This window comes from Ylistrum balloti, unplaced genomic scaffold (genome assembly GCF_031769215.1).
Source record: "Ylistrum balloti isolate Yb309-2 unplaced genomic scaffold, AGI_CSIRO_Ybal_v1 Utg370012, whole genome shotgun sequence".
NCBI lineage: Eukaryota > Metazoa > Mollusca > Bivalvia > Pectinida > Pectinidae > Ylistrum > Ylistrum balloti.
The window spans coordinates 36,866-62,126 of record NW_026782084.1 but is presented as its reverse complement, the minus strand read 5'-3'; the positions used below and the strand labels follow the sequence as shown (position 1 = coordinate 62,126).

The 25,261-nt window shown below is 32.8% G+C and overlaps 3 protein-coding genes across 3 annotated transcripts; 2 read left to right on the top strand and 1 right to left on the bottom strand.

The window, feature by feature from the left end:
• Positions 1 to 1,204: 1,204 nt before the first annotated feature.
• LOC132548482 (uncharacterized) lies at positions 1,205 to 2,961 on the bottom strand. Its single transcript, XM_060212348.1, has 4 exons — positions 2,901 to 2,961; positions 2,303 to 2,416; positions 1,361 to 1,945; positions 1,205 to 1,212 (listed from the first exon to the last, which is right to left on the bottom strand). The coding sequence occupies exons 1-4, from the start codon at positions 2,959 to 2,961 to the stop codon at positions 1,205 to 1,207; spliced, it is 768 nt and encodes a 255-aa protein (XP_060068331.1).
• Positions 2,962 to 4,274: 1,313 nt separating this feature from the next.
• LOC132548481 (uncharacterized) lies at positions 4,275 to 11,285 on the top strand. Its single transcript, XM_060212347.1, has 3 exons — positions 4,275 to 4,376; positions 9,810 to 9,873; positions 10,912 to 11,285. Exons 1-3 carry the CDS (start codon positions 4,275 to 4,277, stop codon positions 11,283 to 11,285), a joined length of 540 nt encoding a protein of 179 aa, XP_060068330.1.
• Positions 11,286 to 19,927: 8,642 nt separating this feature from the next.
• Positions 19,928 to 22,526, top strand: LOC132548479 (acanthoscurrin-2-like). The gene is made up of 5 exons (XM_060212346.1): positions 19,928 to 19,988; positions 20,374 to 20,466; positions 21,158 to 21,169; positions 21,575 to 22,132; positions 22,513 to 22,526. The coding sequence occupies exons 1-5, from the start codon at positions 19,928 to 19,930 to the stop codon at positions 22,524 to 22,526; spliced, it is 738 nt and encodes a 245-aa protein (XP_060068329.1).
• Positions 22,527 to 25,261: the final 2,735 nt, after the last annotated feature.

Below are 25,261 nucleotides of genomic sequence, written 5' to 3'. Positions count from 1 at the left end.
CATGACTGACCATTTACAATTAATAGAATGGTGATCAGAAGGAGAAGATAAAATGCTCTACATTATAGTCATATGTGATGTGTCGCCTCGTAATTTTGCAATTATAATTCAATCAAATAGGAAATATCTCCATCAACCTTTCAGATTATGACATTGGACACCAAATAATGACTTTGTATGTGACTTTTACGTCAACAGAAATAATGATAACAGCGTTGGAAAACTAAGGCGTAAGCCTAGACCACAATCTCTTTGAACTTTGATAGTTCTAATAGGTCGCAGGACTTTAGACCTTAATATCACTGCCAAGTCCTAATAGGTATCAGGACTTTAGACCTTGATATCACTTCCGAGTTCTAATAGGTATCAGGACTTTAGACGTTGATATCATTGCCGAGTCCTAATAGGTATCAGGACAGTAGACCTTGATGTCACTGCCAAGTCCTAATAGATATCAGGACTTTAGACCTTAATATCACTGTCAAGTCCTAATAGGTACCAGGACTTTTGACCTTAATATTACTGCCGAGTCTTAGATAGGTATCAGGATTTTAGACCTTAATATCACTGTCGAGTCTTCGATAGGTATCAGAAATTTATACATTAATATCACTGCCGAGTCTTAGATAGGTATCAGGTCTTTAGACATTAATATCACTGCCGAGTCTTAATAGGTATCAGGACTTTAGACCTTGATATCACTGCCAAGTCCTAATAGATATCAGGACTTTAGAACTTAATATTACTGCCGAGTCTTAGATAGGTATCAGGTCTTTAGACCTTAATATCACTGTCGAGTCTTCGATAGGTGAAGGAATAACAGCTGTTCTGTTGCCATTCATGACAATTCCTCTTTAAGATAGTAACAAGAGAGTGTCGTACATTAGTACAACTTATCTATGTTGATGTTTGTGAATATTGATATTCCGCTGCTGATAACAATGTTTATTGTACGACACTAGACACGTAGTTCACGGAAGGCACGTTATCAGACATCACATGTTAACCGTGAACACATTATTGCCATTTTTCATTTTTAACTCTTTTGAAAATTCTGACAGATTTCCATCTTTAAGAATTAAATTAACCTAAAAATGATAATCAAACGTTGTTGGAATGAAAACAATAACGAATTTTCTGCTCATTATACTTTATTGTTTTAATGTATCAATGAATTGAAGTTTCAAGAGGACAGGAAAGACATCTAGTAACCTGAAAAATATAACAAATAACAGATGTTTGATAAGGAATTAAAATCGATATAAAGAATTTCAACAAACCTTTATATTTCCGAAATCTTCCGAACAAGACAGGATATTAACAAAAGTCCCTGTAGACCGATGGATATAGAGACATTTACCTTTACCACCTCCCATGCCTCCAAATCCGCCTCCGTTCATTCCGCCAAATCCGCCTCCGTTCATACCTCCGAATCCACCTTTGCCTCCCATTCCACCGCCATTTCCTCCAAATCCGCCTCCGTTCATTCCACCGAATCCACCACCGTTCATACCTCCGAATCCACCTTTACCTCCCATTCCACCGCCATTTCCTCCAAATCCGCCTCCGTTCATACCTCCGAATCCACCTTTGCCTCCCATTCCACCGCCATTTCCTCCAAATCCGCCTCCGTTCATTCCACCGAATCCACCACCGTTCATACCTCCGAATCCACCTTTACCTCCCATTCCACCGCCATTTCCTCCAAATCCGCCTCCGTTCATTCCACCGAATCCACCTCCGTTCATACCTCCGAATCCACCTTTACCTCCCATTCCACCGCCATTTCCTCCAAATCCGCCTCCGTTCATACCTCCGAATCCACCTTTGCCTCCCATTCCAGAGCCACCGCCCATAGTTCCAGCACCACCTCCATATCCTTTTTGAAACATGTTATCCAAATTATTCGAATCTTGTGATAATTCGTACCGTACACGTCCGTGTGCTGATTGATTATGTTTCATATATGAATAATAGATTTATCTTTATGCATATAAATATGGAAATGTTTTCTATGGAAATACAACGAAAAAATGAAATAGCTCACCTGCTCTCCTATACCCTGAAACGAAACGTAAACAACATTCAGGAGTGTGATGATTACCATTTTGACCAAACACACACTGTTTACAGCTGATTTATCTGCTAGATTGTAGCATGATTTACAAACGACACCTGCAGACTGATTCTTTTAGACAAAAATGCTTCGATATATTTTCATTTTAGACTAAACATTTTTCATAGATTTTTTTCACATTACATGTGTTTTATTGGATCATTATTTGAATACAATCAAGCTTACGTCCAAATCCAAATCCGCCATTTCCGGCGCCATTTCCATTTCCGGCGCCATTTCCATTTCCGTATCCGTTTCCGCCATTAGTTCCATATCCATTAACAGCCCCAGGTGCATATCCTGTCAATTAGCCATGTTTTGAGTGACACACTGACAATTAATTATTCATTACAAATTGTTAACAAAATACCGAAATATATTTCGGATAGCAATATATGATTTTTTTTATCCACAAGAATTAAGTCCCTTGCTGCAATCTTTGAGATATCGGAGTATCGGAAATTGTTATGTACCAATTCATGGACATATTACTTAAACAGGGCAAATCTTAATCAAATTTTAAATAATAGAACAATAAAACAAACAAACAGAAACTCGAAAACCATTACTTTGTAAAAATTCATTAAATTAAATAAGATTTTTTTTTTTCATTTTTTTTTTTTTTTTTTTTTAAGTTAACGTTAAACGAATGTTCGGCGCCATGTTCAGCAGTGGGAGTTTTGACTCATTAGAGACTTATCTTTATGATAATAACAATGATACAATAGCGCTTCTTCTTTATTATATATATATGTAATAACATCGTTATTTCTCTGGATTTTACCTGCAGCACTCGCCGCTACGAACAGGCATGATGCCAGACACACACAGATGTAGGTGTTCATTTTCGTTTGTCTGAAGAAAATACATCATACAATTTGAATTCAGTTGTTTAAAACAAAATACAGAAAAAAATTGTTCAGTTGATTTCTCCGCCTGATAGAAAAATAGAAGAATATTGTCCAGTGTCCAGTATAAATATAGCTGGTTGTATAAATACTATAGGTGCAGTCTTCCAATTTATATTGTTTATCAAATCAACCAGGAAAATACCAATATGTTAACATAAGCATAATCCAAACTCAAATTCGATAGGGCAAAATATTAACATGATTTATTCGGCAACTCAAGAAAAAGTAGAAGGAGAATATGACCAGGTGTTGCAGAAGATTTAAGCGTCTTCTGTTTCACCGACAACCGCCGTGTTGGTCAATCCAAATAGCAATTTTACGTTACCATTTGAGAACAAGGTAAACAACCACGGAATCAACAGGTATACTTAGGAGCACCAAACACATTTAACTACATAGGACACAAGGAAATAGAATTAGATCACTATCTAAACGGCGAAAGCAAATAATAAGAAATATTCTCGGTATTTTGGATAACACAATGTCATCTTAACTTAGATAGAACAGAGTAGAAATCAGGTGATCATTTCGTCGATTTTGTTATATATGTATTATTCAATAAATAATAGGCTAACAACAAGACAGAATACATCTAAGATTATTTCATGTTCTGTAGATGTTTAATCTTCATCTTAGCCAAGCAACTAAAGAAAAAGATATCAAAATTAACGATATATAAATATTGCATGTAAAGTTATATAGACAATGACTAGGACCAACGTATTAATTTGTAGCAGTGAGACTCCTTCACATAAAATGCTGGATCTTTACATACAACACAATCAATTAGCGACAGCCTACCAACAACCTGTGTGCTATGTGGGATGATTTTTATTTATCTTCGTTATCATGAAGCTTTCTCATTGATGTATTCGACCTAGCTTTTACATGGCGGTCATGTAAATAACCCTCTAGGATAACTTATCTTATTATCCTCGTTTTCTTTCCAAAGCCAATATTTTCAATAGTTTTACCTTTTCTACCGATTTAGAGAATGAATGATTTCATTTCAGTATTCTCTTGTTTTTTCACTAAGCTACTCGACGAATCTCAAATTTAATTTACACAATAATTTACATTTACAACCACAGGGTTGGAAATATCATAAAATTTAGAAATCAATATTTCCATAACTTGTTTTTAAATTAACTGTTTTTCGATTAATATGATTATATAAAATTATATCTAGAATTTCACATCAGCCACGGTCTCTATAAATACTTACCGGATTGGACAACTTGACGATGATGGAAGAGCAGGAAAAATGGTGCGATGAAAGGAAGGCTACAGTCGCTATTTATATCACTCAAGACGGAAGTCTGAACGTGCAGGGTTATGTAAAGGTCAAGGTTAGATCGTGCAGTACTGATTAACATCCACAATCATTTGTATTGATTACTTTACAGTTTTTCTATGATTGGTCAAATTTTAATCTGCCATTATTTCGACACGCTGTTAGGTGTGGGCGGTTCTCATGTACTAGACAACTATCATGGCTATTAATTTATAATGTTTGTTTTATCTACTTAGATCTGTTTAATACGTCTTATTATATAAATTAATTAATGAATCAATGCAATTATACACCGTTGATCACGTGATATTATTGAGACAATAAGTAATGTTGTTATTAAATCTGATTTCAGTATTGTTGATTACATATTTCACCTTGAAAAGATTATAAATATGTTCACGCCATTCATCACGCTGTATTCATGTTAAGGTTTCATTTGGTTAAAAAGAAAAACAGCAAATATTATTTATATCCTATCAACACACACATATATATATCCCAACAGGCAGCCTTTTATATGCAAGTTACATGTATTAAAAGTTATAAAAGGACGACGTTAATATACTGTGGTAATATGCTAGTGTTTTATGTAAACAAAATGACAGGAAAGGCATGGTTTTTCGTGTTTAATTGGAGGAAACCCTAATTCGAGGCAATTCATTACATATTATCTTGAAACATATCTATATTTGTTTGAACCAAATATGTCATCTTTTTTTCAAAACTATATGACGTCAGTAACATGAACATTGTTGTGAACAGTACTGCAAATTAAAATAGAAACCTCTAACAATTGAATTAATAAACTCGGCGAAGGATATATTCAACAGATTTGATATTTCTATTTTCAATTTCTTGAAATGTAGAAATTTTGAATTACCAGTAATGCATTATCTTTTCAAATCATTTCTTACAAGATTCACAATTAAATTGTTATAAGTAATTCCTAGCAAGATTTATCAAATATTAAATTATTTTTGCAAATTTACTAAAAGTCGAAACAAAATGGGTTAGATGATAAGTGTATGGTGTACATTTAATAACTGCACCAAACACACAAAAGAGAATAGCGCATTTTAGCAATTTAGAGATAGTTAGAATAGAGTTAAACAATGAATTAAAGCGCATCAGGACTCGTGGTGTTAAGGGCCTAAGTTGTGAAGCCCAGGAGGCGACTAAGGAAAATGCGAAGTAATCGAAAAATAAATAAATAAATAAATAAATAAAAATTCAGAACGGGAGGTGCAGCATTAATTAAGTAAATTTCCTGATTTTCATATATCAGATAATTTTAGAACAGCGTCAAGCACATGTGTCGAAGTATTAAATGCAAAGCATTTATATGTACTTTCAGGAGATGCTGCACTCGAAAATTCAATTATATTCCTTTTATATTATAACACTATCTTGGTCAAAATATCGTTACCTTCAAATGCAAAATGTGTTCATTTGATTCATTCCCTGTGGTGCTTTGTATTACATGTAAAAAGTATATTGGTGTTATGTTAAGTATACCTCACAATGATTTTCTTTTTTTTTTTAATTTCGAACATGATGTTGGATTAAATTTATCATTTTTAATTTGATCAAACATGATCTTTGTCATTTGAATGTCGGAATTCCGTGATATTTCCGTCGCTGATTTTTTCTTATTTTAATTTTTGTAGACATACCAATATTTTGAAAGGCGCTGGAAAAAAATCGGCACCTGGATGATCTTCAAAAAATGTCAAGACGAATTTAAATACACAACAGTTAGATTTACAACAAAGAAGAAAAAGCATTCAGCCTTGCTGTTAAATCACTGTCTGTGTATTTCATCCGTCTCAGATGTTTAACAATAATTTTGCATACTCATCATATATATATTTGTAAACGTCTGGCATATAACGTATGCTTTGCCATATTGATTTCATTTTTCAAATTTAACAAGAACATAATCTCTCATAATCTGAAGTAACATTGAAATAACAAAATTGATAGATAAAATTTCATGAAAATCTACGCGTGGCTGTATATATCATGTTCATACTAGTAAATAACCATTTTCTTTCCCGTGATGCATCTAGAGTTCATCCTTTGATCAAATTTTACATTGTATCTATTTACAATCACACTATACCATAACAATAACACGTACAAGATACAAGGCCATGCAGTCATCCCATCAAAGCGAGATGCACATTCTCAAGTACGTGCCGAGTGCTTCATCTGTACCTGAGCATGCAATTTACATGTAGCATACAGATTGAATGGGGCTCTCAAACAAATAAAACAAAGTTAAACAATAAACCTTCATTTCAAAGGGGTGTAATTTCTGTTTTTAGTCGATCATGTGCTTCTGTTACATGAATGTGGTGACCCGACGTATGCAGACTTCCGTTTGCTACTGTATAAATTGAGGTTGTCTCGAGGTAGCAACTCACCACATCTTCCTTGCACCTTCCACCATCAGCTGATATCTTCGCTTGAACTACAAGGTAAGCGTAGACTTTCGGTATTCTGTTTTTTGCTTTAAATCTGTATAAACCTTTAAATTTTCGAACCTACTTTCAGTACAGAATCAGTTTGTGTGTTAAAATATTGCGGTATACGATTTCGATAAAATTGTAACGTTATTGCATCTTCCATAAACATATTTTTTAAAAAAAGAAAGGAAAACATCATGATCAAACTGGGTTTTTATCAGGAAGGTACATAGGAGATAATACACGTTTACTTAATGATATTATGAAATTCACCGAGGAAAATATTATACCTGGCATAATTTTGATGATTGATTTTGAAAAGTCATCGATTCCGTCTCTTGGAGTTTTATAAGGAAAGTTTTGACTTTTTTAGGTTTTGACAATGATATTCTAAGATGGTTTAATACATTACACAACAGTGTTTCATCAGCAATTAACAAGGGAGGTAATTTATCCCCTGTTTTGAAACTAAAAGATCTTGTCGTCAAGGCGAACCAATCGACCCGTATATTTTTATCCTTTGTGCTGAAGTTTTAGCTATTCATTTAAGAGAAAATAAGCAAATTAGAGGAATTAAGACAAATAATTTTGAAATTCTTACTTATCAATATGCAGATGACACATTTCTTGCGCTTTATGGGTCAGAAATGTCACTCCACAAATCTATTATAGAATTAAATAATTTTGCAGATATTTCCGGTTTAAAAATGAACATAGACAAAACTCATATAATTTGGATTGGAAGTAAAAAATATAGTGAAGATACCATGCTCCTAGAATTTTTATCTTCAATGGGGAAAAACTAAATTTACATTACTAGGTATTGATTTTGATGTAAACCTTGATAGTATTCCAAAGCTTAACTTTGATGAGAAAATTATAAAATTAAAAAGTTTGATCAATATGTGGAAATAACGAAAATTAACTCCTATCAGTAAAGTTCACATTATCAAGCCGCTTATGATATCCAAATTCAACCATTTATTTATTTCACTCCCGAATCCATCTGATAAATAATAAAAGAAATCAATAGTTTGTTATTTGATTTTTTATGGGATAGTATAACAGATAAAATTAAAAGAAACATTGTGGTTCAAGATTATACTGATTAAGGCATAAAATGATTAATTTGAATAGTTTTATTAACTCTCTAAAATTAAGTTGGGTTAAAAGATTATATTATACTGATGGGTGATGGAAGTTTATTCTAAAAGAGTATGTTGGTATTGATATTCTGATGAACATTGGTGGTGAATACAAATAATTTTTGGAAGGATGTTTTTAAAATTTAGTACAAATTATTTTATTGCAAAGAATTGAAATAACAACAAGATAAACATTTTTGACAACAAATTTGTGGCATAATAAGAATATGACTGTTGATTGTAAGCCAGACTTCTATAAATCTTGGTATAGATCAGGAATACATATCAATTGCAGATCTTCTTAAAAGTGTTGATAACTTTTGTTTTTATACATCCGAAGAACTTGCAGAAGAATATCAGATAAACACAAATTTTCTTCAAATACAAGGATTAATTACTGCAGTTACAGGTACATGTCAGTCCCTCTGTCCTTTGAAATCTCTCCTGTTTATCGTCCTTTCATACCTTTGATTATACATCTCTTTTTGCAAAATAATAGAGGCTCTAAAATATTCTACAACATAATCAATCATACAGACACCATAGCCACTGGGAAGATCAAATGCAATGAGCAATTTAACTTCACTGAAGTTGACTGGTGCAATATCCTTTAAATTCTATTTAATCTAACTAAAACACAAAGCTTCAATGGCTCCAATATCGTGTATCACACCACATTCTAACCACTTATTCAAAATTGTTTCAATCAGGTCTAGTTATTAGTCCAATGTGTACTTTTTGTAACTCTGATAGAGAAACCATTGTTCATCTGATGTGGGAATGCCATGAGGTACAAGACTTTTTACAAAATTCTGAGACACTTCTAATTGCACTATACATACCATTTGCAGTCAATAAACAATCATTTTCATTTGGCCTTATTAACGATAGAAATGTCTACTATATCACTGACAATATTATTATTCTAATAATAAAACAATACATTTACAGATCCAGATGTCTTTGTAAAATTTTAAATGTAGCTGCTCTGGTAAAAAACGTAAAAGAATATTATAACATCCAAAATTATATCGCAAATATAAGTGACTCTCAAAAAGCGAATTTCAAAAATTTGAAAAAAATGGGAAAATTTGATTCTGCTTGATCTCTGATATAAAACCCTATATTAATATTACTAACACTATCTCTTTTGCCTTTTACTTAGCCAGCCACATTTATAGATATATCTTCTAATTTAGTTATTTTCATACAAATACCCATGTTTCCCCTCATCTCCTATACTTGGTGTGCATGGTGAGTGAATGCTGCTAGTATGTAATGTTTGTTTATGTAAGCTGATCATAGTGTCTTTATGTTTTCAGTTTTGTACGTTTATGTTGTGTCATTCTCTCTGTTATCTATATGTATAAAAATTTTGAAAAAAAATTAAAAAAAAAACAAAAACAAAACAAAACAAAACAAAACAAAAAAAGAAAAAAGAAAAGGAAATCATCGCTTGGCACTAATAATAGTAATTACTAATTACTTATGTTACTTTGCAAAACGCTCTATCCATTCAGAAGTCAATAATTTGGAGTAAATATTCTTTGTAGATATCATCTGTTCTTGTCGTAGACTAAATCATGTTACTTAACAATGAATCAAACGCCTGTATGATAATGATAAAGAACCTGCATTAAAATTATCCTTTTCTTAACTGTAAATTGGAAATCACCAATTAAAGAATAATTGATAAGTCATGTTATATAAAACAATAGATATTAATCTAATAAGATTTTGAAAATTTTTACCAATTTGGCTTTGAATTAAAATTTGATATATGATATTAACAATTTGCGAATACCTGGCTGAAGCAATGGAGTACACAATATCACTTCTGTTGACAGATAATATTAATCTGATTTCTGCTTCTAGATCCTCAAGATGAACACTTACATCTGTCTCGCTGCTTGTCTTGTTGCTGCCGTCAGTGCTGCAGGTAGGTCCTGTAAAGAGAAGCGATGATGTACAGCATTCGTCGATCTTTCGCTAATGAAATGTTAATTTATCTGATGAATTATATCAATGTTATGTTATCTTCATATCAAACGTGAGAAAGTTTAACTTATACTGGATTAGCATATCCAGCCACTTCTGTCCAGAAAAGAAAATTGCTGGAAATCATTGTATCTAAACATATGAAATAAAAATATATGAAGTAAATGAAAAACAGTTATAGGTGGACATTAAACTTTGACAACCTGAGAGTACTTCAGAGTTACACGAGGCACACGAAGAAATAACATCGTTTTTAGCCTGCAGCTTACAGTTATTTCGTTCTTGTCAGTGATACTGTATGAACCTAAGAGGTGACAGAGAAAAATATAAATTAGTTGAAATTAAGATCCTGAAGGAAAGATGCACGCGCCCAAAATTCAAAATAAAGTTCATGGTTAATGCATAGCATTGTTTAATACGCTAGATTACTCACTGGGCTTTATACTAAGCGAATAATAGCCATTTAGTCATACATAATGTATAGAAAGATATACTTATATGAATATATATCAGGAATACAGGATGTCTGCATAAATGACTAAATGGCAGAATTATTTCGAAAGAACGTATGAAGTACATGTCTTTTATCATATTCTGGACAGTTTCAATATTCAAATCAACTAAAACATGACATGCAGATTACCACACAACCAGGGTGAACAAATTATACCCGTAGAGTATGCGTCTTGCAATCCTATTAATTTACGAAACGGTGCAATTCAATATAACTTTATATTAGTCCGTTTCATAAAAGAATCCCTTCGTTGATTTTAAAGTTGTCGGCTTAGAATTTGAATTGTCACACTTTCAATAATGTGTATCAATAAGGAAAACAATCACGAGATATTATTTTCGGGACAGATACTGCTCTGATATAAAGCATTGTATATTTATCAAATTCCAGATATGTTACATCTCACTGAAGGAAATTATAAAGATAGTAATGTTAATTAAAAGAAATTTTGCATGTTTTTCACAGGATATGGAGGTGGTGCCGGAAGTATGGGCGGCACTGGAATGGGAGGCGGCATGAACGGATTTGGTGGTATGGGCGGAAGTAAAGGTGGATTCGGAGGTATGGGTGGTTCAAGTGGATTCGGCGGTCAAGGTGGATTCGGAGGAATGGGCAGCGGAAAGGGTGGCTTCGGAGGCATGGGCGGAGGAAATGGTGGCTTCGGAGGCATGGGCGGAGGAAATGGCGGCTTCGGAGGCATGGGCGGCGGAAAGGGTGGCTTCGGAGGCATGGGAGGCGGAAATGGTGGCTTCGGAGGCATGGGAGGCGGAAATGGTGGCTTCGGAGGAATGGGCGGCGGAATGGGAGGACAAGGCGGATTCGGAGGAAAAGGTAGATAAGAAAATTAAATAATATATATGTAGTTGATAAAGCTTGTATGCAGTTTGTATGATTTACAAAATTCTAATAATTATTTCTTTGCTTCAAAAAAGAAAACGCTTTTTATTTTATTTTTTTATTTTTTATTTATTCATTTATTTATTTATTTTACATCGTTATATCACTAATGAAGTAATTATTCTTTTTCAGGGTATTAGATCTCCAGCCGCTCTCAATTTCTCCTATTAGTATGTAAATGTCTCCAAATGATTAAAAAGTGAATATTGCAATCTGTTGTAATTGTTGTTTGTTATAAATTCAAGTGACAGGATAAGATATTGTTGTGGTCGTTTCCATCCAAAATCATGGAAAAGATTTCTCCTAACACAAAAAGATTACACGTTGATCTCTGATGTAAGGGAAGTAACTCCTAGTAAATCGATGATTAGTTTGTAAGAATATATGTTAAATCTGACACATAACCAAAAATTATGATAATTTTCAAAGAAACCTATAAATCTTTGAAAAAGGTAACGCGCCGAATCATTATTGTCTTTTCTGGGGTTTAAGTAAGAACTATTCATATCGTATAATAGGTATTTACCAGTTGATAAATTGCAACAGTAAATTATAGTTATACATTTCGTCAGTTGATCGTGTTTCCTGTAAAAGTAACAAATTTATTTTGAAAATAAGTTGATTTTTCTGTGATGTGTTTCGAAAGAATGACTTTAAACATACTACTGTTTGAAACAGACATTGTCTATCGTAGTAGCCAACACAAAAGCCATAATCCCAGTAAATCTATTTCGATCGTCTTCCCTGTTGATTTGTTGGTACATGCATGGTCATTCTAAAGATAATATATTGACTTTGTGACAAGCTGAAAGAAACGCGTATGACAAACTATATTATATAAATACGATATGATAACCTATAACAAAATCAATAGATTAAATATATCCGTGTACATCCTACTTGTCCTACCAGACACAATCCATTTGCTTCTCTGCCAGGAAATCCTTACACACTATACAACTTTAATCCTTAAGTTTAGTACTAATTTTTATCAACGGATCGTTTCACACTTTTTTTGTTTCGTTCTTTCCGTCCATCCCTTTCTCTAGCTTAACGTCTTCTTATTTACACCTTTAAATGACATTCAGCTGGATGGATAAGGATTGGAAGGTTTAGAAAATATAAATCTAAAATAAATCAGCTTTCGGATCAATAGGAACACTATCACCATATAAAAATTGCTTCGAAAAATTTGTATTATGACGGAAGTTGCTAAGTTGTTATAAGATACGTTTTATTCCTTTATAACGCTTAACTAATGTTATATGGATATCATTTATAACTTTAATTCTAGGTATGTGAAGATTCAACGATTAAAAAAATAAAAATAAAAACCTGAAACAAAAACAAAAAACAAAAACAAAACAAAAAAAAACAAAAAACAAAACAAAACAAAAAACAAAACAAAACAAAAAAAAACCCAAACCCCATACAGTTTAAATTCAATTCAATATTTACTGCTTGGGCCCGGGGGGTCAGTTTTTAGTGTGTGTACAGGGTTCTGATCCGATTAAAAGGAATAATAAGTCAGCCATAATGTAATCCTGTAAACGTGAGCCGTGCTGGTTTAATAATTAAGTGCTGACAGAAAAGAAATATTTGAATAAATGACAACTCAGACAGATTTTACTTAAAGAGTAATGACATGCATTCTTCAAAAGATGCAAATCGGCAACACGTAATCGGATGTGTCGTTTCGCATTATTACATATTGTGGTATCACTTTAAAAATATTCAATGATGTGACATGCACGTGATCAGTACACGACTGATTGCCAAATATCGATAAACAATCGACATAATGGTTTGAAATTACGATAGAGTCGCAATTTCACTATTCACAAGCTATTCTGGAAAACAGTTAGGATTTGGACAAAGCATATAAAGCCATTGAAAGCAAAATTGCAAAACAAATGTTTTAGCAAAAATTGTACCGTATAAATATGACTAAATATGGATTTTATACTTTTATAGCATCCTTATTTCTCAAAAACTGATCCATTTACATATAATATTGTCTTGTGCAGACATTTCATATTTTGACACCGATTCAGTTTTAACTTTACCTACAGGTTTCTTAGTGTTTTGAGGACATGAAATAAGCAATAGTATAGTCTCTTTATTTCAGTTCATTCGAAATTATCTTATCGACAAATTTCCGGTATAACTGTAGCTGAGCTTTCAACATACACTTAATCAACTAATGGAGATTTAACTTACTCAGCTCACTAATTGAAAATCGGCCAAGTATAGTAATTCATCACTCCTAATGAAAGTTTACATATTGGATGATTAGAACTTAAATTTAATTCTAATTGCCAATAATATGTGCCGAACAATAATTTCATGAAGAGTTTGTAATATGGTAAAAAGACACTAAATTATTCATTTAAAGGTTACTGTTGTTATATAATTCCAGTCTCATAATGATCGAATTTCTAAATTGCACTTCTTACGGAAATACGGATAAAATAAACCAAAATACCAATGGACGCGATAATTGAGGGGTTAAGCAGAAATAAACCCCACAATAAATGGAGACAATTATGGCCCACCAATTGAATATAAAAAATATGTATTACAAAGGGATTCGCATGATTTGGATGTAATATTATAGAGAAATTACTTAGCGAATTTGAATTTATGTTAGGTAATAATATAACAAGGTTTTTGATGAACGTTAAAACGAGGTCAGTTATGACAAAATATTGGGACAGACCAGCAAGAGGTATTCATCGTCCATTGTTACATCATGTAACAGGTACTTTTTGTTTAGTGATCTGTTTCTGGACGTGTTTGAGGCTCGTTAATTTGCCTATTGGTTTCGTTGTTGTATATCTTGTTCTCATTTACGAACGTGACATTACTTACTTGGAAAGACCAAGAATTACATGGCGGGTATTGTTGATGAAGCAGAAGGCGTTTACTCTTCTGAAACACCCGGTTTTGTTCTCCTTATACGTGTTTGGAAGTCTCTGTGTAGATCTTTCTTTTGTTCATATTGCACACAGAAACAGAATATTTTTCAATGATATCACTTTGACAACCGTAATACGTCCCCATAATTTTAATCAACACGAATTTGCCAATCAGTTAACGACTTCTTTTACGAAAATCGTAATAATCGGAAGGGGCCCTTAGATATCGAATCAAATGCGATATGTAAACACGACGCCATTTTTAATGGACTCCATGGTGCGGTATACTACCATTTTATGCTGATTTCCGATAAAGAGCGATTATAAAGCAGTTTTAAATCCACAATTAGAGACAGAGTAAACCAGAAATGTATACGGGAATTATTTGATAGAAAAACAACTAGATCGGCGAATTTCAATGCAATGATTAGAAAGCGCCGGCCTGATTGGTCAAAACTACGAATGCTATAACATCACATTAAAAGTTATATACCACTAGTGATAAGACCTCTTTCATCATCACTGTGGTGATGATATAAATGTTTAACAAATTGATAAGTTCTTGTATTTTACTGGCTAAAAGTTCATACAATGTTTGCTTGTTACTTTTATCAAACAACTTACCAGAAGAGGTTATGCGCAAAAGTCCGATATAACAAACACATGAAGAAGTTGGTTAGGCCACACTTCAGTAAACGACTATTAAAATTATTCAATATTGGAAATTATGTGTTTTTTAAATTCTGGGTTAGTGCACCTCCCCAACATTTCTTTTTCTTATTCTTCTTGTAACAAACCCATCCTAGGTTTAGGCCCTTAGGATTTGAAACGTGTTATTCTCTTGTGACATAGATGCAATCTTTATTTCAATATCCTTTTACAATACACACACACACACACACACTTACACACATACATACATATATATATATATATATATATATATATATATATTTGTAACATACACACGTGGGTGTGCATCCAGTGTATTACAAAACTTTTGAAGGGAATTTGTGAATTAAAAAACAATCTTAAAAGATTACATGTTTGAATATCAGTTCTGCCGAATACAATATAAGTATAGTAGAATATTTTCTGCTGATTTTGCATTTTTAAGTGACGACGAGATGAGTTTCTGCTTTCATCTCGTACAATGTTACTTGTCATGAAGAACATCCCCAGACATAATCAGAACATGTCACATACTGTGTCAAAATAGTAATACAGCTGAGTGACGATGTCATGAAAGTCTATTCATCTTACATATAGATTTACAAAAACAAACACAACATTTTAACCTGAAACAAAATTATATATATATGTTTTAATCTTTATACTTCGAATTAGAAAAACAATGATTGCGTTTCATAATCTTCTCATCTTAAGATGACTGTTAACTCTATATATCTTTATAGTGAAAACACGTTTCATTGCTGTGCAAAGATAGTGTGTGAATTACAACCATGCTTCATTCAAGCTTAACGGACATCACCTCCATGTATGGCTGTTACTATGATAAATATGTACAATTAGTTTTTTTCTTTTAGAACCAGTAACAAAAAACTATTTTCATAGCTTGTTGCTTTGTGTAATAATGAACATTTCCTGCAATTTCCTATTGGGAAGCACCGGAATATGTTGCGAACTTAATTCTTTTATTTTCTTATTACCTGACAATAAAAAAGAAATAATACAAATGAAGTGAAATGAAATTGTGTTATAAATGATAGTTCTCTTCAAATAAGAAAAAGTGTACAGATCAACCAGTTGTGAGTGAAATAAAATAGCACATTATCATTATAAATGAAAGTTCTCTTCAAATAAGGAAAATTGTACAGATTAACCAGTTGTGAGTGAAATAAAATAGCACATTATCATTATAAATGATAGTTATCTTCAAATAAGAAAAACATGTATAGTTCAACCAGTTGTGAGTGAAATAAAATAGCACATTATCATTATGAATGATAGTTCTCTTCAAATAAGAAAAAATTGTATAGATCAACCAGTTGTGAGTGAAATAAGATAGCACATTATCATTATGAATGATAGTTCTCTTCAAATAAGGAAAATTGTACAGATTAACCAGTTGTGAGTGAAATAAAATAGCACATTAGCATTATAAATGAAAGTTCTCTTCAAATAAGAAAAAATGTACAGATCAACCAGTTGTGAGTGAAATAAAATAGCACATTATCATTATAAATGAAAGTTCTCTTCAAATAAGGAAAATTGTACAGATTAACCAGTTGTGAGTGAAATAAAATAGCACATTATCATTATAAATGAAAGTTCTCTTCAAATAAGGAAAATTGTACAGATTAACCAGTTGTGAGTGAAATAAAATAGCACATTAGCATTATAAATGAAAGTTCTCTTCAAATAAGAAAAAATGTACAGATCAACCAGTTGTGAGTGAAATAAAATAGCACATTATCATTATAAATGAAAGTTCTCTTCAAATAAGGAAAATTGTACAGATTAACCAGTTGTGAGTGAAATAAAATAGCACATTAGCATTATAAATGAAAGTTCTCTTCAAATAAGAAAAAATGTACAGATCAACCAGTTGTGAGTGAAATAAAATAGCACATTATCATTATAAATGAAAGTTCTCTTCAAATAAGGAAAATTATACAGATTAACCAGTTGTGAGTGAAATAAAATAGCACATTAGCATTATAAATGAAAGTTCTCTTCAAATAAGAAAAAATTGTATAGTTCAACCAGATGTGATTGAAATAAAATAGCACATTATCATTATAAATGAAAGTTCTCTTCAAATAAGGAAAATTGTACAGATTAACCAGTTGTGAGTGAAATAAAATAGCACATTAGCATTATAAATGAAAGTTCTCTTCAAATAAGAAAAAATTGTACATTTTAACCAGATGTGAGTGAAATAAAATAGCACATTATCATTAGGAATGATAGTTCTCTTCAAATAAGAAAAAATTGTATAGATCAACCAGTTGTGAGTGAAATAAGATAGCACATTATCATTATGAATGATAGTTCTCTTCAAATAAGAAAAAATTGTATAGATCAACCAGTTGTGAGTGAAATAAAATAGCACATTATCATTAGGAATGATAGTTCTCTGACGTTGAGGATACCATACGGTTCGGAAGGACGAAGACTGTATTATTAGCCGCGGTAATCAAAAGTCTTTCCTTGATATTAAGACAGGTGTATCTTTCCTCAACTCTGTACAAGCATACGTCAAGCATTGTGAAGAAAATCTTTCATTTGACATGTATAAATTTCGGGTCACAACAACATTAACATTAATTTTGGAAATAATGTCAGAAAGCTGCATCAATACGGTCAGGTCCAAGTTCACGACACTGAAAAAAATAAAGTACAGATATTTAAATAGATAAAATCAAAGGATTCCAATGTACGTTAGGAAACATTCTATTGTTATTTTAAGTTGCATTGCTTGTTTTCAATTATTGTTGTCCTTGGCGTTTTATACAAGAAAGTAAAATTCCTTTGACGATTTTTCCATAATACATATATATGTATCTTTCGACAAAAGTGTCTATGAACTTGACGCTTACAATAAAATTCTATTAGTATATATATATAGTGTATATATAGTATATATAGTATATATAATAGTATATATTTTCTTTCTTTTGACACGTGCTATCATTAATGAGTTAAACAAAGATGGACATATATGGCGGGAAACAAATTAATCGATTGGTCCGAATTCTTTTTCAAATATATACTTGTTTGAACACATTACTATCTACATTACAAAATAAAAATTATTCGTCAATGCATTGTGTATATTTTTGTTAGGAAGCCTCACTAATGCTTTTAATAGACAGTGGTAACTATATCAAAAGCTATAAAAAATTCTTGAAAAGTCATTAGTTGTAGATTTTATATATGAAATGACATATTCAATCTGAATTAAATTAACACGTTTGGATTAAAGTTTAAAATCAAAACGGGGTAAAATTATAAACTTGAAAAATATAATTATTACACCACTAAAGATCATGTCATGTGAATTTTTAAATGACCGGTCGATCGTTAACATCGTAATAACCGCCCGTGACCTCATCACGTAAACACCTCAGCAGTAACTCTCGCCCCTCACCATGGTCAACACCTTGACTTGACATTTCCTTAATAGTTAAAGCATGGCATAAAAAATGTTTGTTGCGACTAATTAAAATATTATTACCTTTTCTTCAAAGGGATCACGTCAGTGACCTGTGTATCTGTTTCGTCCTTACATGGTTGCGGTCTGTTTGGATGGTGCCGAGATTTCCGTACGATATGTATATAAGACCCGGGTGTTCCTCTCCAAAGTGTACCACACTGCCCCCCACAGCCGACCAACAGCCCACCAGCAGCCCTTGAGCTCATCACAAAAAGGTAAGTTTTTTTTATTTAGCTTCATGATATACATAGCCTATTCGCAACATTAAAATGTTGTGGTTTGGGTATTTTCGAAACCTTTGTCCAGGGTAAAATTATGATCTATAATAGCATCTCAGTTAACAAGATAAAAATTAATAACAATGAACATCATATATGTTATTATTTCCAATTTTGTTGGAAGAGAGAAATCAATCGGCATTCATGTTATAATTAATTGAAATTAAATATGTAGAACGACTGATTCTCGATTACTGCAGTAAGATTTCTGTAAAATGCGAAGAAAAACGAAAACGTCAAAATGTATTTTTTTCCTTGTTATAATTGATATCTTAGGTGATAGGTTTCGTTTAAATTGACAGATTCTTACATGTTAAACTAGTTGTGATATCAGAACTTCATTAAGCGTTTAAATACTATAATATTTCGTGATGTATATGACAGATAACTTTTAATATTCATGATAAAGACCATTCCCTGGGCATTAACGGTTTCATCTCAAATCTGTGACGCCCCTTTATCTGGAATATCAAATAAAAAAATAAATAATATTAAGCTATATAAATTTAGTCTCTCGGATATATATTCCTATGTTTCAAATTAGGGAGAGATAAGCTTCTATCAGAATTTAGAAAGACAATTATTTACAAAAAAACTAAAGGCTGGTAGACACTCTACGTTAGGGCTAATAACGTAAAATCTTAATCCTTTGTTATACATATCACACCTCAAGCTAAATATCACGTAAAAATAGGGAACTCTTCAAATGTCCCCAAAGCATTATTATTAATTTGTGATTATATCTGTATAGGCTCAGTTTGTCTATCGGGGCTTAAATTCACTTTTAAAATTGATATGAATGAAATCTAGGTATAAGTGTATTTTTCTATAGAAGGTTAAAAATTCTCTCAATGTAACAAGACCTTTGCAACAAAAATGATGTTTTTTCCCCCTTGGAAATCCTTAAACAGCCTTCCACTTTCTTTAAACGTCCTACTTTTCATGATATCTGTTTTCTGTCATTTCACTCTATCGTCGAATATAATGAAAAATAAAACCGTTTGAAAATTAGTTTTACATCAGATATTGAAGTGTGTTTACCTTCACTTCAGTGCCATAATCTTGTACATGATTATTTCACTCCACGGTCATGCAAGGAGGCAAAAATATTAACTATCAATCCTTATTCCTAAGAATGAAATTCTTCATATATATATATATTATAAATTTCTGATATTAAACTTTTATATATATAACAGATCTTCAAGATGAACACTTTCCTATTCGTCTGTATGGCATCCGCCGTAGTTATCTCTGCCAACGCTGCTGGTAAGTGGGATGGATATATCAGCTTAATGCAGGAAAATTTGTCCCTTGTTCGTTTAAAAATTGTCTGCCTTTAGGTTTAGGCATTTCTTCAGACCATGTTTTTAACGATATAATATCGATCGAGTTCAGATTCTGTTTATACCTACTAACACTTAAATCATTTTTAAAGTCTTACAATCTGTTGCATAATATATTGAAACTGGAAAAAAAAAATTTGGCAAGAGTTATATCAAAACGTGAACAACCTGGATAATAGCCAAGATTTGGTAAGGTATAAATTTCAAATAATGACAGACGTATATAAATATCATTGCTGTTTATTATTATTATTGCATGTTGTTTGAAAAATTATGAAATTGTGAAATGTCTTGTCAATTTGTATCAGGATACAACAATATGTACAGTGGCATGAATGGTATGAACGGAATGAATAACGGTTATGGAATGAATAACGGTTACGGAATGAGCAATGCTGGACGTAAGTACAATATATACATTATTTTTCTCTTTGGTTAATGAAAGCACGTGTCGACATCATCAAAATGTTAATATTTATACAAATATAGTAAATTCGTAATATAAAAAATAATGCGTACTTACACCTGTAAAATGTAATAATTCTACTTCAAGATAATATCCAACATTACGAAAGGGCCGTTTCATGATAGAAATATTTCATTATTGATACCTTATTGGGCACAAATAAGGCAAAGGTACAAATAAGCACTCCAGTCTTACATGACATTGTTAATTTTCTTATTCAACTATATCACACTGTGAAAATTGTGTAATGACGTAATACAACATTACAATATTTTTTCGTCCCGAGATCTTTTGGTAATGCTAGGGGTCACAAGTACGGAAATTAATATGGAGTGTACGGAATATAAGAATAGGCCAAAATACACAGTAAAGTGATGTTGATGAACACCTGAAATTCATTCTATGAAGTCCAGTGTGACTTAGAGTGGCAAATGAAGACAGATTTCAATGTTAGGTATGACGGCCCATATACATCTGAGCAAACGATTTTTTCAGAGGTTTCACGTAAAATCGATGTTGACAACCACAAAAGCGGTCGGCCTGAGTCAAATGTTGTGTGCATATTTTTGAGTCCATTTTACCTGCGTTATGATGTGTTGATTTGTACTTTGCTTTTGATGTTGTAGGTTACAAGCGTGGTAAGTAGACACAAATAATAAAAAAAAAATTGAAACATTACTCCCTATCAAAAATAGAAAATGATACAGACATAATTCAACTTGTTGATAAATTCTGTTGTAATTAAATATTAGTTAATGATTGTAGGCGAAGCAATTGCAAAAAGGAAACGTAAATTTATATAAGTATGAGCGTATAATGCGATTAATTAACTACATCTATAATGTGTGTTACGTTGTGCATCTTCCTCATACTTTCCTGAAAGCATTGAAAATCATAAAATTATCTATATGTGTATATTGATATGTAAATAGATTTACAATGTCCAAATGTTCATGATGAATCCTTGGAAAGTTGCGCGAGTTAAAGACACTTTTTACTCATTTGAGAAGAAAACGAATTAAATCTTTCTCCTTTATTTCCAGCTGCCTATGGTATGGGCGGAGGAATGAGTGGTATGGGAATGGGCGGTATGCCAGGTATGGGAATGGGCGGTATGATGGGCGGAAAAGGAGGAATGGGTGGTATGATGGGCGGTATGCCAGGTATGGGAATGGGCGGCATGGGCGGTATGATGGGCGGTAAAGGAGGAATGGGCGGTATGATGGGCGGTAAAGGAGGAATGGGCGGTATGATGGGCGGTATGCCAGGTATGGGAATGGGCGGTATGGGCGGTATGATGGGCGGAAAAGGAGGAATGGGCGGAGGTATGGGCCATGGAATGGGCGGAATGGGCGGTATGATGGGCGGAAAAGGAGGAATGGGCGGAGGTATGGGCGGTATGCCAGGTATGGGAATGGGCGGTATGGGCGGTATGATGGGCGGCAAAGGAGGCATGGGCGGAGGAATGGGTCACGGAATGGGAGGAATGGGCGGTATGCCAGGTATGGGAATGGGCGGTATGGGAATGGGCGGTATGCCAGGTATGATGGGCGGCAAAGGAGGCATGGGCGGAGGAATGGGCGGAGGAATGGGCGGAATGGGTAAGCAATTTATCTTTTTGGCTGTATTACATACTTATCATAGATGATCGATAACAGTGGTATATCTTGTTTGTAATTAAAGGCAGCGTGATAAGAATTTTCAAAATTAGTTGTACCATATGTATTGCATATTTCGAATATTGACTTAATTTGCCAATTTCACAAAATGTACTTTTCACTATATGCAGCTTATTACTGAGATCAATATACTTTGGATATTTAAACCTCTATAATATCTATTATAAATACATCGGATAAAAAATATGTAAACGGAAGTATTATATGAAAAAGAAATCAAGCTTGCTTAATATCATGACCTGTTTACATATGAATATGTTATTTGAGTAAAAGTTAAAGTTGATATATAACCATTTTTACAGGTGGCCGTTACTAGCCGATTTCGTCGAACCCACAAGATTGATTACAGGAATAGAATACAATCAAATGGAGAAATAAAATAGATAGTGCTGCATTTAAAACATTGTCTGGCTCATTATTTTAGTGATTCCTGGTGTTTTTCCTTCATTTGGTATGCCTTCGAATAGTGACACATGTGTTTCTATAGAAATAATCAGATATACGAAAAAATATGAAAAAAAATATTGAATTATAGAGTTAATGCACCTCCACATTTAGATTTTGACATTTTTGTTCCAAGTTTGAATTTACCCAGTCGTCTTTTTGGTTTCAAAATTTATGCCCATGACATCAGTGACAAGTACTGTAAGGACCAAACACCTGTACGATGTAGTGTCAATTCATGGATATGTTGTATCTTCTAAATTGAAATTGACCGCTCGCATTTCCAATTTATCTATCTATCAGCCCGCATTTCCAATGTGTCTACCTAGCAGCTCGCATTTCCAATGTGTCTACATAGCAGCTCGCATTTCCAATTTATCTATCTAGCAGCTCGCGTTTCCAATGTATCTATCTAGCAGCTCGCGTTTCCAATGTATCTACATAGCAGCTCGCGTTTCCAATGTATCTACCTAGCAGCTCGCGTTTCCAATGTATCTACCTAACAGAACTAACGAAAACATACACGACATTGACAGTATACAAAACCTGCACTTTCTACATTGATAAAATCCTGAAACTGAGTGTTCAACACATGTCCTGCTTTTTATTTCCAGTTTCCTGCAGTAGGATACTGCAAAAGTTATTTTAAAACATGTAGAATGGTATTAAAAGCATGTACGGAGGGAAACTCCGGCAATATTAGTAGGCACTGTGATATTAATAGTCACCAAAGTACCACAGACACAATCATAACAAACTTTATCTTTGGAATGTCAACTTGCTGAAAGATGTCATGACACTTGCAATGTTTCATTCTAATTCATAATCAATGTCTAACACTGTTCCATGTAAGGGGTTTATGTAATAACTTTCACAACAGTATTCTTGATAACTACGTCTTCAAACAAAGGAACGAAAAACGGTGAATGGCACAGACCCGGAATACAAAACATCTGATATCACAAATAAGTATCTCTTTGTAATATTCTTTTTGTTTATTCTCACCATTATTTTTACATTTTGGCGGGAAGAGTTAAATCAAGTTTATATGTTATGACATCAAAATTGACCGGAAAATAAAATTGACGATACGGATAGTGTAAACCTCCAGAAATACCATTTGTAAGAAGATATTAATTCGTGTATATCTAAGAAAATATGAAACAGAAAATGAGAAAAGAAAGGTGACAGAGTGAATATAAGAGGGAGGCTGACTTAGCCATTTTGAAAAAAGGCGAATGTAGCAAGCTGTGACGGCAGCGCATTGGGCACAGAAAACACAGATCACTCAAATCTCTTAGAGCTGACAATGAAGTTTTTGAAAAAAATGAATAGAAAAGAAATTGTGCTCATTGTCGCCGAACAGCAGTATATTGGTCGAGATAGGATTATTCAGAGTAATAAAACAATGCCACATACGAGGTTCGGAGAAAAATCGACAACGTAATAAATAGTGTTTTGTTGGTCTCATCTTGATTACACGAGTATGGTGGACTATTTATAAGACTTCTGTGAAATAGATGAAATCTTTATGAACTGTACCCCATCCTTAATCTTGTATAGTGAATCTGACCGATTCTACTTCCGCAATAATGATAAGGTGGATTTTTTAAATTTTAGTTATTCATGGATCACTGTTTTTTTTTGTTTTTTGTTTTTTGCAAACAATTCCGGAGATAAATTGCAGAAAGTAAAAAAGTATTTCATGTACAGGGTTGAGTGCCAAGAAAGAGGACGGAATTTCTCACTAGTATTATGATAGTAGATGTTGTAATGTTAAGAAATATTTTTTGACGATATTATATGTATGTTATCACCAGGAAATAAACATTATTTGCTATTAGGAGGATAATATTTTTTTTTCTTTTAGCAATTGACAAAATAAAGCTACATAGTTTTTTCATTGTTCAAAATGTATATGATTTATATCGAATAAATCTGTTGAAGTCATAACCATTTCAATTCACTTCCGTCCTATCCTCGACGTAAAAGACTTACTTATACTTATTGTGTAAATTTTATTTGCGGATGGACATTTAAGAATTAATTAGTTACGTACTGTATATTTCATCGTCTTTTACATCGAGGTTGGGATGATTGAAATAATGTAAACTTTTTATTTATCTTTGTGTTCGACCTTGCATTTGAACACAAACTTCACCTGAAAATAAAGAATTTTAGTTTAATTACGTACTTCATATCCGTCAAAAGTTCGTGGTTCTGTCATCATGATCTTCTATAGAAGGAATTCATCTTCAATATAACTATTTACACATTGATTCATTCTCGTACCAAATATCCTTTGGCCATATTCACACCTAGTGATAGCAAATCTTTATATCCTAGTGTTGTTATGTTTGAACAAGAGATTGTCTTCAAATAAACACATAAAATATTGAAAAGTATACGAGTTGTTAAAAATCAGCTGTGTATCAACATGTATCAACAAGTGAAATAGAGGTGATCTCCCCTTAATCTACGTAGTATTTTAGTACGTTCACCGTCTATAACTCCAGACACTAATGTATGGTGACACACTTATATTCCGAATGCCTAATAGTCCGCAGGCCCATTACGCCGAAGGCCCTATAGACCGAAAGTTCAATA

Bases quoted from the DNA above. Each gene is read 5' to 3' on its own strand.
- LOC132548482 (XM_060212348.1), bottom strand. From the start codon at position 2,961: ATGAACACCTACATCTGTGTGTGTCTGGCATCATGCCTGTTCGTAGCG. The intron at 2,417-2,900 runs GTAAAATCCAGA...GCTAATTGACAG, and splicing joins CGTAGCGGCGAGTGCTGCAG to GATATGCACCTGGGGCTGTT. The intron at 1,946-2,302 runs GTAAGCTTGATT...ATAATCAATCAG, and splicing joins TGGCGGATTTGGATTTGGAC to CACACGGACGTGTACGGTAC.
- LOC132548481 (XM_060212347.1), top strand. From the start codon at position 4,275: ATGGAAGAGCAGGAAAAATGGTGCGATGAAAGGAAGGCTACAGTCGCT. The intron at 4,377-9,809 runs GTTAGATCGTGC...TTCTGCTTCTAG, and splicing joins AGGGTTATGTAAAGGTCAAG to ATCCTCAAGATGAACACTTA. The intron at 9,874-10,911 runs GTAGGTCCTGTA...TGTTTTTCACAG, and splicing joins TGCTGCCGTCAGTGCTGCAG to GATATGGAGGTGGTGCCGGA.
- LOC132548479 (XM_060212346.1), top strand. From the start codon at position 19,928: ATGAACACTTTCCTATTCGTCTGTATGGCATCCGCCGTAGTTATCTCT. The intron at 19,989-20,373 runs GTAAGTGGGATG...AATTTGTATCAG, and splicing joins TATCTCTGCCAACGCTGCTG to GATACAACAATATGTACAGT.